This window comes from Sceloporus occidentalis, unplaced genomic scaffold (assembly GCF_023333645.1).
Source record: "Sceloporus occidentalis isolate IW3139 unplaced genomic scaffold, rSceOcc1.0.p SCAF_478, whole genome shotgun sequence".
Taxonomy (NCBI): domain Eukaryota; kingdom Metazoa; phylum Chordata; class Lepidosauria; order Squamata; family Phrynosomatidae; genus Sceloporus; species Sceloporus occidentalis.
In genome coordinates this window covers 25,620-38,693 of record NW_028317458.1, presented here as the reverse complement: position 1 = coordinate 38,693, position 13,074 = coordinate 25,620, and the positions used below count along the sequence as shown (strand labels likewise).

Genomic DNA, 13,074 nt, shown 5'->3' with positions numbered 1-13,074 from the left:
GGAGATTCATGGATACTCTCAATAGTACTCACCTGTTTCCACTAATTAAGGGGGAGAGGCAGTTAAATAGCCTCCTGATCTGTATTCTGTTATTTTGTTTTGTTGGTAACAGATAAGCCGTCCAACTGCAGTTAGGTTGGAGAACCTTGTTTAGTTAGTGCTCACAAGAGCAAGGCTTTTGTTTTCATTTGTTTATTTTTTTCTGTTATGCCTGTCGTAAAAAATATAAAAACCGGCCCAGCCTGGAAGACTGTGTGTGAGTAAAGATTCCCCCCTTTTCCCAGGAGCAGTCTTACCATATTTGCTGGGGCTTTTTAGGTTTCGAGGCCGCTCCGTTGCAGGATGACTTCTTCTGCTGCAATGTACCACTCTGCTAAAGCGATCAACTGGTCAGCTGTCTGGGGGTCACTCTAACTGACCCACCGTCGGAGAGTAACAGGTAAACCTCTCAGAAATCGGTCTATCACTAGTTGGTCCACTATGTAGCTTGATAAGTTAACCTCCGGCTGTAACCACTTCCTGACGAGATGTATCAAGTCAAACATCTGTGACCGAACGGCTTTTCCTGGGCTGTACATCCAGGCGTGAAATCTTTGTGCGCGGATATCAGCTGTAATTCCCAGACGTGCCAGGATCTCTACTTTTAGCTTGTTGTAGTCCCTTGCTTGGTCCGGTTCTAGATCATAGTATGCCTTTTGGGGTTCTCCACTTAGAAATGGCACTATTAAGCTTGCCCATTCAGCCACAGGCCAGTCTTCTCTTTCAGCTCTACGCTCAAATGCCATAAGGTAGGCCTCAACATCATCTGTAGGCACCATATTTTGCAGATAATTACTTGCTCTGATTACCTTGGGACCTTGCAGTACTTCTCCGGTGTCCCTGGTAAGCCTCTCAGATAGGCCCTGGATCTCTTGCTGCATGGCACGAGTGGCATTTTGCTGCTCCTCTCTGACCATTTGATGATCTTCAGCCTGGGCTAATGCTGCTTGCATGATCAAAGCATCTGTGTTTTGTTTTTGGGCTAGCACCAATTGCAGTAGTGCGGTGATATTCTCCTGTATGGTATGCTGTATTAGTATTAGTCTCAGCTGCACTTTTGTTAGTTTCGAGCTGCACTGAGCTGCACTGGATAAGTGCTTTAATAATGTCTTCCATTTTCTTCAGTCTCTTTTGCACCTTACCGACTTGTTCATGTGTTACCCGCAATCTCCACCATATGTGACATAATACCCCTTAACTTGGTACTCTGTCCAGGAATCTTTACTCACACACAGTCTTCCAGGTTGCAGAGACGGCTCAGACATGTGGAGGGTTGAACAAAAGGCTGGGCCTGTTTTTATTTTTCACGACAGGCATAGCAGAAATAAAATAAACAAATCAAAACAAAAGCCTTGCTCTTGTGAACACTAACGGAACAAGGTTCTGCAACCTAACTGCAGAGAGACCCTCCTGAGAACTCTTTTCAATGCCATTGGTGAGGCATTTCAGCGACACCAGTGAAGTTTAGGAGGCGATCTTTGATCCTTGACACATGTAGGCTATAACTTTGCTACAGAGGGATTTAGATAGACTAGAGGACTGGGCACACAAATGTCAGATGAAATTTAATGTAGATAAATGCAGTTATGCACTTCCGGGTAAGGAACGCCCTAAACAGTAGTGAATTAGGGATGAACAACAAATGAGAAGGATTTAGGAATTGTTATAGACAACAAACTAGGCAACAATGTGCAATGTCAGTCAGCAGTTGCTAAAGCCAGAAAGGTACTGTTATGTGTAAGGATTTACCTGCCTCTCCGGTCCCACTCCATGGCTGCTCCCGCGATGCCGTGTGTGATAGCATGGATGTGTAAGTGCTGGAACTTAGGCAGGATGGGACTGTGATTGCTGTTAGCAATCACACTCCTATCATGCCAAGTCAGCCAGTACATGCTGAAACCTGGCTAGCTGCCCCCCCTTGTATATTGATGCTGCCAGTAGTATGGGGTCTGCACATCATTTACAGCCACCCTGTACCAGCATGTACTGGCTGACTTGGCATGATAGGAGTGTGATTGCTAACAGTCCCATCATGCCTAGGTTCCAGCATTTAATGGTTGCCTGGGTATAAAAGGAGTGTGATTGCTGTTAGCAATCACACTCCTATCATGCCAAGTCATATTGTTGAATTTTTTTGTCCAACTGTGGTGTGTTACTTACTTTTATTAAAAGTGTGGGATTTTTTATTATTTTTAAAGGGGGGGGGGGTCGTTTTCGGTTTCGGCTAAGTGAACCCTGCATTCTCGGTTTTGGTCCAGAATTTTCATTTCGGTGTATCCCTAGGATAAATAGAACTATTTCATTTTTACTTATCCAGAATCCTAAATTTGTAGTCACAAAACTTTCTAGGCCCAGAAATCAGTGAGAGGAAAAGTAAAGGTTTTGTGTCATTTACTCTATTTTAATCTGCATATCTTATTAAAGTGAAAATGAGCGCGGCCCTCGCACATATACAATTCTGATGAAGTGGCCCACTGCAGAAAAAACTTGGACACCCCTGCACTAGCAAGTGCAGAGGCGGGCTACAAAATTATTACAAGGAATGGAACACTTTAGTTATTAAGAAAAGTTAACAAATTTAAATCTGTCATATCCTCAGAGGGGATATGATAGCATTATACAAATATATTTGGGGCCAATACAAACCATTCTCTGGAAATCTATTCATAAACAGGACTATGCATAGGACACATGGTTACTCATTTAGACTGTAAGGAAAAAGATTTAGTCTAAGGCAAAGGAAGTAAAATTTTCTGATTAAAGAGGTAGTTTTATCAGAGTCTGTACAGACGTTTAAACAGCAACTGGATGAATACTTGCTCTGAAAAAAAACCCTCGTCTTATAATCGGGGTCATCTTATAATCAGACCTCAAATAGGTCTGACTATGAGACTAAGATCCAGATCCCCCGCAGCACTGCAGGGGACCTGGATCCTCCTGTCTGGTAACCCCCCCAAAAAAACTTACCGGTGCTTCTGACTCCCTGGTGTGTAGTCGGGGCAGCGGGTAGACGTCTACGCGATTCATGTAGGCAACTTCCGCTGCAGCCGGAAGGAGGTGCCGTTAGCAGCCAGGGTTGTCTGCGTCCATCGCACAGACCTTCCCCAACCGTCAGGCGAGTTCCCTGCACCACTGCGGGGAATTCTCTCTGACAGTCGGAGGGTGTATGCGTGATGGACGCAGACAACCCCCGCTGCTAACGGCACCTCCTTCCGGCTGCAGCGGAAGTTGCCTACGCGAATTGCGTCATTTGTTAATTATATAAGTCTTTTACTGTTTTACCAGTGTTTGTCAATTTCAAAGTGTCTACAGTATATAAGCTATGCCCAGTCCCAAATTTGTGACTGGTGGGGCAATTCTTTGTGAGACTATTTTGCCCCAGAGGGGCACCTCTACGCTAAGAACTTGAGTGGCTAGCTATTTTGTAGTTGTCTTTCTCTATGAGGAAGGCAGCAATGATGGCCAGTGACATCGCCTGGCTCCTGTTACACTATGTAAATTAAAATTCAAACAATTCAAACAATAAAAACTGTTTTTTTGTGTTGGTTGGGAGAGGTTAGCATTAGGTGGCTTTATTTTTTAATCAGAGTGCACTTCATGAACTGGGTTGGCATGTTTAATTTTTCTTTTTAGAAAATGACATGAAACATTTTTCTTTCTGCAGAGTGGAGGGATTTCAAAAAGTGCTATCACAAAACAGATTTGTAGTCTTCCACATCTGCAAGTCTACGAAGGACTGCAGTTTGCTGAAGATTCAGCAGAACATGAGAACATGATAGCTATGCTTAAAATATCATCTACAGATGTAGGAAGCACTGCAGCATCAGGCACAATATCAAGAAACAAAATTAATAAAGGTAAGTAGAAAAATAATTTACTTAAGCTGTATTCATTGCATAATCATGAATTAAGGAATTCAATGTGAGTGTGCAAATTGTGGCAAAATTATTGCATTTATTGGCTTTTCTAAATATTTGATGTTTTAAATCTTTTTTTTTTACCATCAAGCAGTGGGTTCCAATGGGATTGATATGTTTATTTACATCTCTTGGATACATATAGTTACATAGTTAAAACATTAACTGGGTTGACAGAGTAAGAAAACAATACAATTTATACAGCTTTTCTTCATATTTAGTTATAGTAGTTTAGGCTGACAATAGACTTGCGTCCATCAAGCTCAACCCTTTTCCTACTCCCTAATCGCTGTTGATCCAAAAGAAGGCCAAAAATCCCCTTATGTCAGCCATTTCCAATTGTGCTTTCAATGGGGAAAAATGGCAATCCGATTTCTCTTTGGATCAACAAGCACTAAATAAATATTGATTCCTATACTATCATACATAGCACTCTATGTTCTGCTTCATTTAAAAAAGTATCCAAGGCCCTTTTAAAAGCATCTAATGTATTTGCTAGCACCACCTCTTCAGGCAGTGAATCCCATACTTTTATTGTGTAAAATATCCCCTCCGCTGTCGTAGACTAAATCTTCTTTCTTCAAGTCTTAGCACGTGACCTCTTGTCCTTTGTAATCAATTAATTAACTAGTCTTTAGATGCCGATTCTCTAATGTGTACAAATTTTACTTTTGTAGCCTTTCTGGATAACTAAAACTTTCCATTCCCCTTATTAGTTTTGTGGCCCTCCTCTGAACTTTCTCTAGTTCCATAATGTCTTTTTTAAGAAAAGGCGCCCAGAATTGAACTGCATATTCAAGATGGGGTCTAACCATGGACCCGTAAAGAGGCAGAATAATATCTTCCAACTGTGAAACGATACTCACTTTTAATACATGTCAATATCTTATTTGCCTTTGCAGCGGCTAGCTGGCACTGTGCACTACTGCTAAGTCTATTGTGTACAATTACTCCAAAATCTTTTTCATTAGTAGACTTCCCCAAGGAAACACCATTTAAATGCTTTGCATTTTTTTTTGTAAATATGTTTTTATTAAGTTTTCAAGAAGAGAAAAGGAAAAGGGGGCTGAGTCCAGTGGTCTAACAAGAAGTTACAAATGACAAAAGATTACCCGACGCAGCGGGTCATGAACCATCAAGATTACAAGGAACAAAAGCACGAAGTAAGCTTCACGCAGGGAGAGCGAACAATACCTAATACAGACCCTCGCATGAGAGAGATGGACAAAAGTGACGGGAACAAAGAAAAGAAGAAAAAGAGGAAAGGGAAAGGCGAGAAGAGAAAAAGAAAACAGAAGGACAAGAGAAGGAGCAGCAAAGGAAAATAATGAAAGGCCCGATGGGACGGGAAGTGGTAGAACAACCAAAGACCACAAACAAGAACAAGACAAACAAAATAGACGAGATCAGAGACAATGAATCGCACAAAAAAAGGGGGGGTAAATAGGTAAAAAACTGCCTCACATATGGAGCAATGAACATGTGGTAGCGTCCCCAAGAAAGGACAGCCAATAAAACCATCGCCAATTCCTCGAGCAACCTATCTTTCTCAACCTGTGCGATCCATTCACCAATAAATGGAGGTGTGACAGCTTTCCAATGGATAGGAATAAGCGACTTTGCCGCCGTAAGTAAATGGCGAAACAAGAGATTTTTTTATAGCTAGAGATAGGCTGAGAAGTATGGTGGAGCAAATAAGGGCCAGGCAACAATGGAGGTGGGTCATCTGTAAGGCGCGTGATGATCTTATGCAGCTGTGACCAGAACGGGACAATTATGGGACAATCCCACCAGATACGAAGCAGCATACCAGGGGCCGTCCCGCACCTCCAACAGACATCCAACACACATCCAACACATCAGGAAAAGCCTTATGAAGGAGAAATGGAGTCATATACCATTGAGTGAGCAGGTTTCTTGAGCTTTTGTATTACGAGAGCATTTGTGCGTGAGAACAACTCTGCTTGTGTCAAAGAGGTGTGCAACTCTTGCTCCCAAAACCCCTGTAATCGCAAAGGTGCAGTCCCTTGTCCCCGGATCAGTAACAGGTACAGGATGGAAATGCCATGGGCCGGGAGGTCAGTTCCACTACACAGCTGCTCAAAGTCCGTGAGATGTCTCGTGAGGACATGTTTCCGTCAAATGCTCCGCAAATAACTGGAAAGTTGGAAATAGTGGAAGCGGTCCAGAGCGGATGGGGTGTGGTCCCCGAGGATGGAGTCTAGAGGTTTGAGCTGGTCTCCAGACAAAAAGTGAAATAGAGTAGTACAGTCAGCAGAGGAAGTCTCCAGGAAGGAGCCCCCCCCCCCGTCCAGGAGGGAAATCCGAATTGCGTCATAGGTAGTAAGATTTCGAGACCGGTGGAGTGAATGTAAAGTCCACAGCGTAGCAGCAATCAAAGGTAGGCCAACCAGACAAGCCTCAATGTCCACCCACAATTTATGTGGGGGTCAGTGTGACCACTCAAGGACCCGCAGTAAGTGACAGGCATGGTAGTACGTGCGCGGACACGGCAGACTAGCACCCCCAGCTGACTTGGGGAGAATCAAAGTCGAGAACTTCGTCCTAGGGCGTCTGTTTGACCAGACAAACTGAAGAAACATGGTTTTTAGTGAAGCGAAGAAGGCCAGCGGAATCCGAATCGGAATGGTTTGAAAGATTCTACCAAACCAAGATAAATATTGTGACGACCATCGACGCAGATCCGCCCACAATGTGGACAGGAGCAGGAGAAAATTGGCAATATACAGAAGGGACAGATCCCTGGTAAGCCAGATTCCTAGATACTTTAGTTTATCGACACACCACTTGAAAGGAAAACTGTATTCCAAGTACAAAGCCTGCGCCCGTGGCAAAGTCACATTCATAGTTTCTGATTTGGATGCATTGATTTTAAAATTCGAAAGCCTGCCATAAATTTGAAATTCTCAATATTTGGAAGAGACACCGTTGGGTTGGAAATTTATAAACAGGTGGTCATCGGCGTAGCCAAGCACTTTATGATGGGTGCTTCCAATCTCCAAGCCCATAACATCCGAGTTACGTCGTATAGCCTCCAAGAATGGTTCAAGCGCTAATATGAAAAGCAAGGGAGAGAGCAGGCAGCTCTGTCTAGTACTGTTAGAGATGGGGAAGGACTCCGTTAGGACCCCATTAATCCGAAGCCTGGCAGAAGGACGAGTGTACAGGGACAACACCCATCGACGCATGTTAGGGCTGATGTTTAGGCGATCTAGAACTGTAGACAGGAAGGTCAGACCTGTCAAACTCCTTTTCAGCGTTGGCTGACAAGATGACAGCTTTCTTTCCCATAGTAGACGCCGTGGGGATGATGTTGAGGGCTATCTCTGGACTCCCTCCCCACCACAAAACCGGTCTGGTCCGAGTGAACTAACTGGGGGGACAAGGGCTTTTACTGTATTTGCTCGATTATAAGACAAGGTTTTTTTCAGAGCAAATGCTCTGAAAAATACCCCTCGTCTTATAATTGGGGTCATCTTATAATCAGACCTCAAATAGGTCTGACTATGAAACTAAGACCTAGATTCCCTGGAGCGCTGCAGGGGACCTGGATCCTTCTGCCCCCCCCAACTTACCGGTGCTTCTGAGTCCCCGGTGTGTAACCGGGGCAGCGTGTAGACGTCTCTGACAGCTGGGGAGGGTCTGCGCGATGGACGCAGACAACCCCCGCTGCTAACCGCACCTCCTTCTGAATAGCGTAGACGTCTACACGCTGCCCGGACAACACACCGGGAGTCAGAAGCACCGATAAGTTTTTTGTTGGGGGGGTGTGTTAAATGGGGGGCATAAGGCATTTCTGTAGGCAGAGTGCTCTATGATATGCCTTTTAACCCCCTTAATTCCACTCTGCCTCCAGAAATGCCTTTTAACCCTCTATACGCCACTCTGCCTCCTAAAATGCCTTATACCTCCCTATATGCCACTCTGCCCCATAATATGCCTTTTAACCCCCTAAATGCCAGAGTGGCATATAGGGGTATAAGGCATTTCTGGAGGCAGAGTGGCACAGGGGGTTAAAAGGCATATCATGGGGCACAGTGGCATTTAGAGGGTTAAAAGGCATATCATGGGGCACAGTGGCATATAGGGGGTTTAAGGCATTTATGGGGCAGAGTGACAAGCCTGGGGGCAGATGTGCATAACTGGGGGGCAGGTTGGAAAATAAAGGGAATTAAAAACAATATATTTTTCTCAATCATAGCTTTTATTAAAAAAAATAGTTTACATAGTTTACATGAATTAACATTTACTGGTAAAACTTTTTTCCTATAGGGTCGTGTTATATTCAGGCTTTTTCTTTTTTTTTCCTAAATTAATATTCAGATTTTGGGGGGTCGTCTTATAATCGAGCAAATACAGTAAATTTGTAGCCAGAATTTTGGAGAACAATTTGAGATCGGTATTAAGCAAGGAGATCGGCCTGAAACTGCTACATAACTCCGGATCCTTCCCTTCTTTGGGTATCATGTAAATCTTGATTATAAACCAGGATACTAAAGAATTTCTTATAATAAAGTAATGGAAAGCCACCAGGACCTGGGCATCTTAGACGACTTGAGCACCAACTCCTGCTCGTGTAGAGAAGTAGGAGCTTCCAAACTTTCTGCTACTTGAGGAGCACGTTTCCTGGACAAATGCTTAGTAAGATAAGCCGAAATCAACTCCGACCTCCGGGACTGGGGATCGTGGCGACCTTCCGAAGAGAGATAATACAGCTGAGAATAGTACGTAACAAATTCTTTCATTATGGCGTGAGGCAGTCTGTGGAGAACACCTGTCGGAGGTCGAATATGAGGAATGTAACACAACACAACAGAGCCCTAGCCAAATATTTTCCAGGTTTGTCACCATTTTCGTGATATAAAACATTTAACTTGAGAAAGGACTGACTAGCCTGAGCTACGAGGATGGACGACAACTCCTTCCTACATGCCAGCAATAGCTGAAGATCCGCAGCACGATTCGTGTGTACAGCGCACCTATCTTTGCAAAGTTAGCCTTCTTCCGCCTTGCTCCGAGAGCAATGAAATGGCCACGGATTATGCATTTGTGTGCTTCCCACACCGTTAAGGGCGAAATGTCCAGGGACAAATTGTCACTGAAGTAGTTAGTGAGCTGAAATTCAGACAACACCGAAGCATCCGCTAGCAGAGATTAATTGAGACGCCATGAAGCAATGGAAGGACGGGTCAAATTCGACAAAATGGACAAGACTAAAGGAGCGTGATCCGACCACGTAAGTGAACTGTAGCGGGCACCAACCAGGCGGGTGGGATGATAGTGAGGTAGGAACAAATAGTCTATGCGAGTGTACAATCCCCTAGGCGACAAGTAAAAGCTAAAGTCATTGTCACATGGGTGTAGCGCCCTCCAGCAATCGACCAACTGAAAGTCCCAGAGAAGCAATTTAATCTTGTGGAGAACATGTGGGGAAGTATCCACTGATGTATCCAGTCTGGGATCAAGCACCACATTAAAATCACCCCCAAGGATTAAGGCGCCCTCATGGAAGGGGCGTAACAGATGCAACATTCTCGAAAGAGCCCTGTGCTGTTGTCTGTTAGATAAGTAAATATTAGCAAACGTGTAAAGAACTCCCGCTATAGTTCCTTTAACAAAAATGTATCTACCCTCTTGATCAGATATTTGCGCCTTTTCCTCGAAACGGAGTGTGTCTATCGAATAGGATAGCAGTACCTTTGGACTTACTAAAATAACCTCGAGGGTAAGCAGTATTGAGTAAGTTAGGGTGTGCAGCAGCAAGAAAGTGAGTTTCCTGCAGAAAGGCCACAGAGGCCTTATGAAACTTTAAATCACACATCACACATGAGACATGACCGCTTTTCAGGGACATTCAACCCTTTCATATTATATGACAAAACAATGAGGTGTTTTCAAGAGCGGGAACGGAGAAGTAGTAGGGAACGACATAGTACGGAGAAGGAAAGGTAGAGAGAAAAAAAACACACACACAACCCACAGAAAAACAAGTGGTAACCCCCGCCTTTGATGCCTTGCATTTTTATTATTATGCCCAAAATGCATAATTTTACATGTGTGTATATTGAATTTCATTTTCCATTTGTCAGCCCAGTTACCCAATTTATCCAAATCATCTTGCAATGAAGACACATCTAGTTCAGTCTTTATTAATTTAATTTTGTGTCATCGGCAAACACTGAAACCTGGCTCCCTATGCCAACTGGGAGATCATTAATAAACAAATTAAAAAGAAGCAAACCCAGGACAGATTACTGAGGTACTCCGCTTATCACATCTGTCAAGTTTGAGAACTTCCTATTTACCACCAGTCTCTGTGTTCTATCTTTCAACCTAGGCCTGTTTCAGTCAATTTGTACAGTAACCTTTTGTGTGGAGCCGCAGGACCCATATCTATATTTCTAATCACTTCTTCATAGAATGCAGTTAAGTTAGTTTGACAAGATCTGTCTTTCACAAACCCGTGTTGGCTGATCATTTAGTCCACAAACACATAAATTTATATAGCGACATTTTAAAACAGTTCTCTTTTCCGTTCAGCAATATTTTTGGGATATCTAGTGAATTGCTCTCTTGAGGTAATGCCACATCATCACATTCAATTTGAGGTCAGAGACTCCAGAAGGTGTATTTACTTGAACCCGTTCTGTTTATTTACCCCTGTCCTTTTGGGCCTTGTCCTGTTGCATCACCCATCTTCTGTTGAGCTTTAATTTGGTGGACAGAATGCCTTACAGATGTTGTTTTCACCTTTTTTCTCCTAATTCAGGACATCTTTGCTCAGATGGTTTTAGCAACAATGACGTATCAAATCATGCATACAATTCTGCCGATGAAATTATGGATCATATAGTAAAGTCAGCTACCCAAGTTTTAAACCAACACATGTTACCAAAAGAAAGAAAACGATCAAGGGCAAACAGAAAGTCATGTAAGTTGTAACTATATAATGATGTACAATTTTGCTATAACTGCCTTATTTTCCTATAGCCATTCTTGGAATTGAAATGTTGCCACATTGGCTGCAATTAATAAAAATAGATTATCTGGCTCCATCTTTATCACATATGACCATGATGAACATGGAAGAGATATGATGCAGAATGATATATATATACACCTTATCATAGTAGGCTTATCATATATAATATATATCGCTTATATACATACCTGGGAGCTTCTGGGCTCTGGCTACCAGGAGCCTTCCCTAGTGGGACGCGCCCAGGACTGCCCACTGACGTCAGGGGACTGTCCAGTGATGTCGGTGGGAGGTCCCCCTAACGGCAGTGGGAAGCACCCCCCATTTAAAGGAAAAATAGGTGGGGAGCGGCACGTGTCAAAAGCTTAACAGTTCTCCACATCTAACCTATACACGCCCCTTGTACTTTGAAACATGACTGGTTTGAGTGATACCCACTTAGAACTTAATGTTCATATCATGTAACAAAAATGTTTTACTTTTTTAATGGGGTATAGATCCCACCTATACCTCCCACTGGTGTCCAGTTGGATTAATGGGTTAAAGTGTAGTCATGAGCGTGCCTACAATGCCCAACCCGCCCCCATATCATATGGAGGGGATTAAGTGGTTACCTACCTAGAATACACTCACTTGCCACTTTATTAGGTACACCTGTTCAATTGTGTGTTAATACAAATAGCTAATCAGCCAATCAGATGTGCATTTAGGCATGTAGACGTGGTCAAGACAAGTTGCTGAAGTTCCAACCGAGCATCGGAATGGGTTAGAAGGGGGATTTAAATGACTTTGAACGTGGCATGGTTGTTGGTGACAGGCTGGTCTGAGTATTTCAGAAACCGCTGATCTACTGGGATTTCCTCGCACAACCATCTCTGGGGTTTACAGAGAATGGTCTGAAAAAGAGAAAATATACAGTGAGCAGCAGTTGTGTGGACGAAAATGTCTTGTTGATGTCAGAGGTCAGAAGAGAATGGGCAGACTTGTTCGAGATGACAGAAAGGCAACAGTAACTCAAATAACGTTACAACCAACGCACAACATGTCAAACCTTGAAGCAGATGGGCTACAGCAGCAGAAGACCACACCAGGTGCCACTCCTGTTAGCTAAGTGAGGCTACAATTCGCACAGGCTCACCAAATTTGGACAACGGAAGACTGAAAGAACGTTTCCCTGTCTGATGAGTCTCGATTCCAGTTGCGACACTCAAATGGCAGGGTCAGACTTTGACGTAAACAAAATAAAAGCATGGATCCATCCTGCCTTGTATCAACGGTTCAGGCTGGAGGTGGTGGTGTAAAGGTGTGGGGGACATTTTTTGGCACACTTTGGTCCCTTAGTACCTATTGAGCCTTGTTTACACGCCACAGCCTACCTGAGTATTGTTGCTGACCATTTCTTTATGACCACAGTGTACCCATCTTCTAAAGGCTATTTCTGGGAGGATAATGCATTCTTCCGCATGAAAGCTGCGCATGGGACGCACTTTCCAGTACGACAATAACCCTAAGCACAAGGCCAAGTTGACCCTCCAGTGTTTACAGCAGAAAAAGGTGAAGGATTCTGGAGTGGCAATCACATTCTCCTGACCTATATCATCAAGCCACTCTGAGGAGATCTTAAATGCACAGTTCATCCAAGACAACCAAAGAGTTTGCATGACCTGAAGGCGTTTTGCCATGACTGAATGTGGGGGTTGAACGAGAGGTCAGAGTCAAGGGTGACACCAAGACAGCGAGCATAAGGAGATGGGTAGATCACATTAACATTAAGGGAAACTGATGAGGGAAGGGAATACAAGAAGTTCGGTTTTGGAGAGATTGAGTTTCAGGAAAAGTGCAGACATCCAGGTAGAGACAAACGCAAGGCAGGTAGTGACACAATCTAAGACAGAGGGAGACAGATCAGGAGAGGATAGATAGATCTGGGTGTCATCAGCATAGAGGTGGCGTTGAAAGCCAAAGGATGAGAATAGTTTCCCAAGTGAGGAAGTGTAAAGAGAGAACAGAAGGGGTCCTAGAACTGAGCCTTGGGGGACCCCAACTGAGAGGCGGGGGGGAGGTGTTACTGTAGACGGAGACACTGAAGGTGTCCACGTTGCCCACATAGAACCTGAT

At 43.7% G+C, this 13,074-nt stretch overlaps 1 protein-coding gene across 1 annotated transcript in view; it reads left to right on the top strand.

The window, feature by feature from the left end:
- The window catches only part of LOC149271645 (FH1/FH2 domain-containing protein 3-like), a gene marked incomplete at its 5' end in the record, with an annotated part of 193,457 nt that extends 180,996 nt beyond the window's left edge, over nucleotides 1-12,461 (top strand). Inside the window, 3 exons of the mRNA XM_089507243.1 lie at nucleotides 3,704-3,896; nucleotides 10,747-10,908; nucleotides 12,370-12,461. Of these exons, the coding sequence (XP_089363369.1) occupies nucleotides 3,704-3,896; nucleotides 10,747-10,908; nucleotides 12,370-12,461 (447 nt within the window). The remainder of the gene's footprint in view (nucleotides 1-3,703; nucleotides 3,897-10,746; nucleotides 10,909-12,369) is intronic.
- Nucleotides 12,462-13,074: the final 613 nt, after the last annotated feature.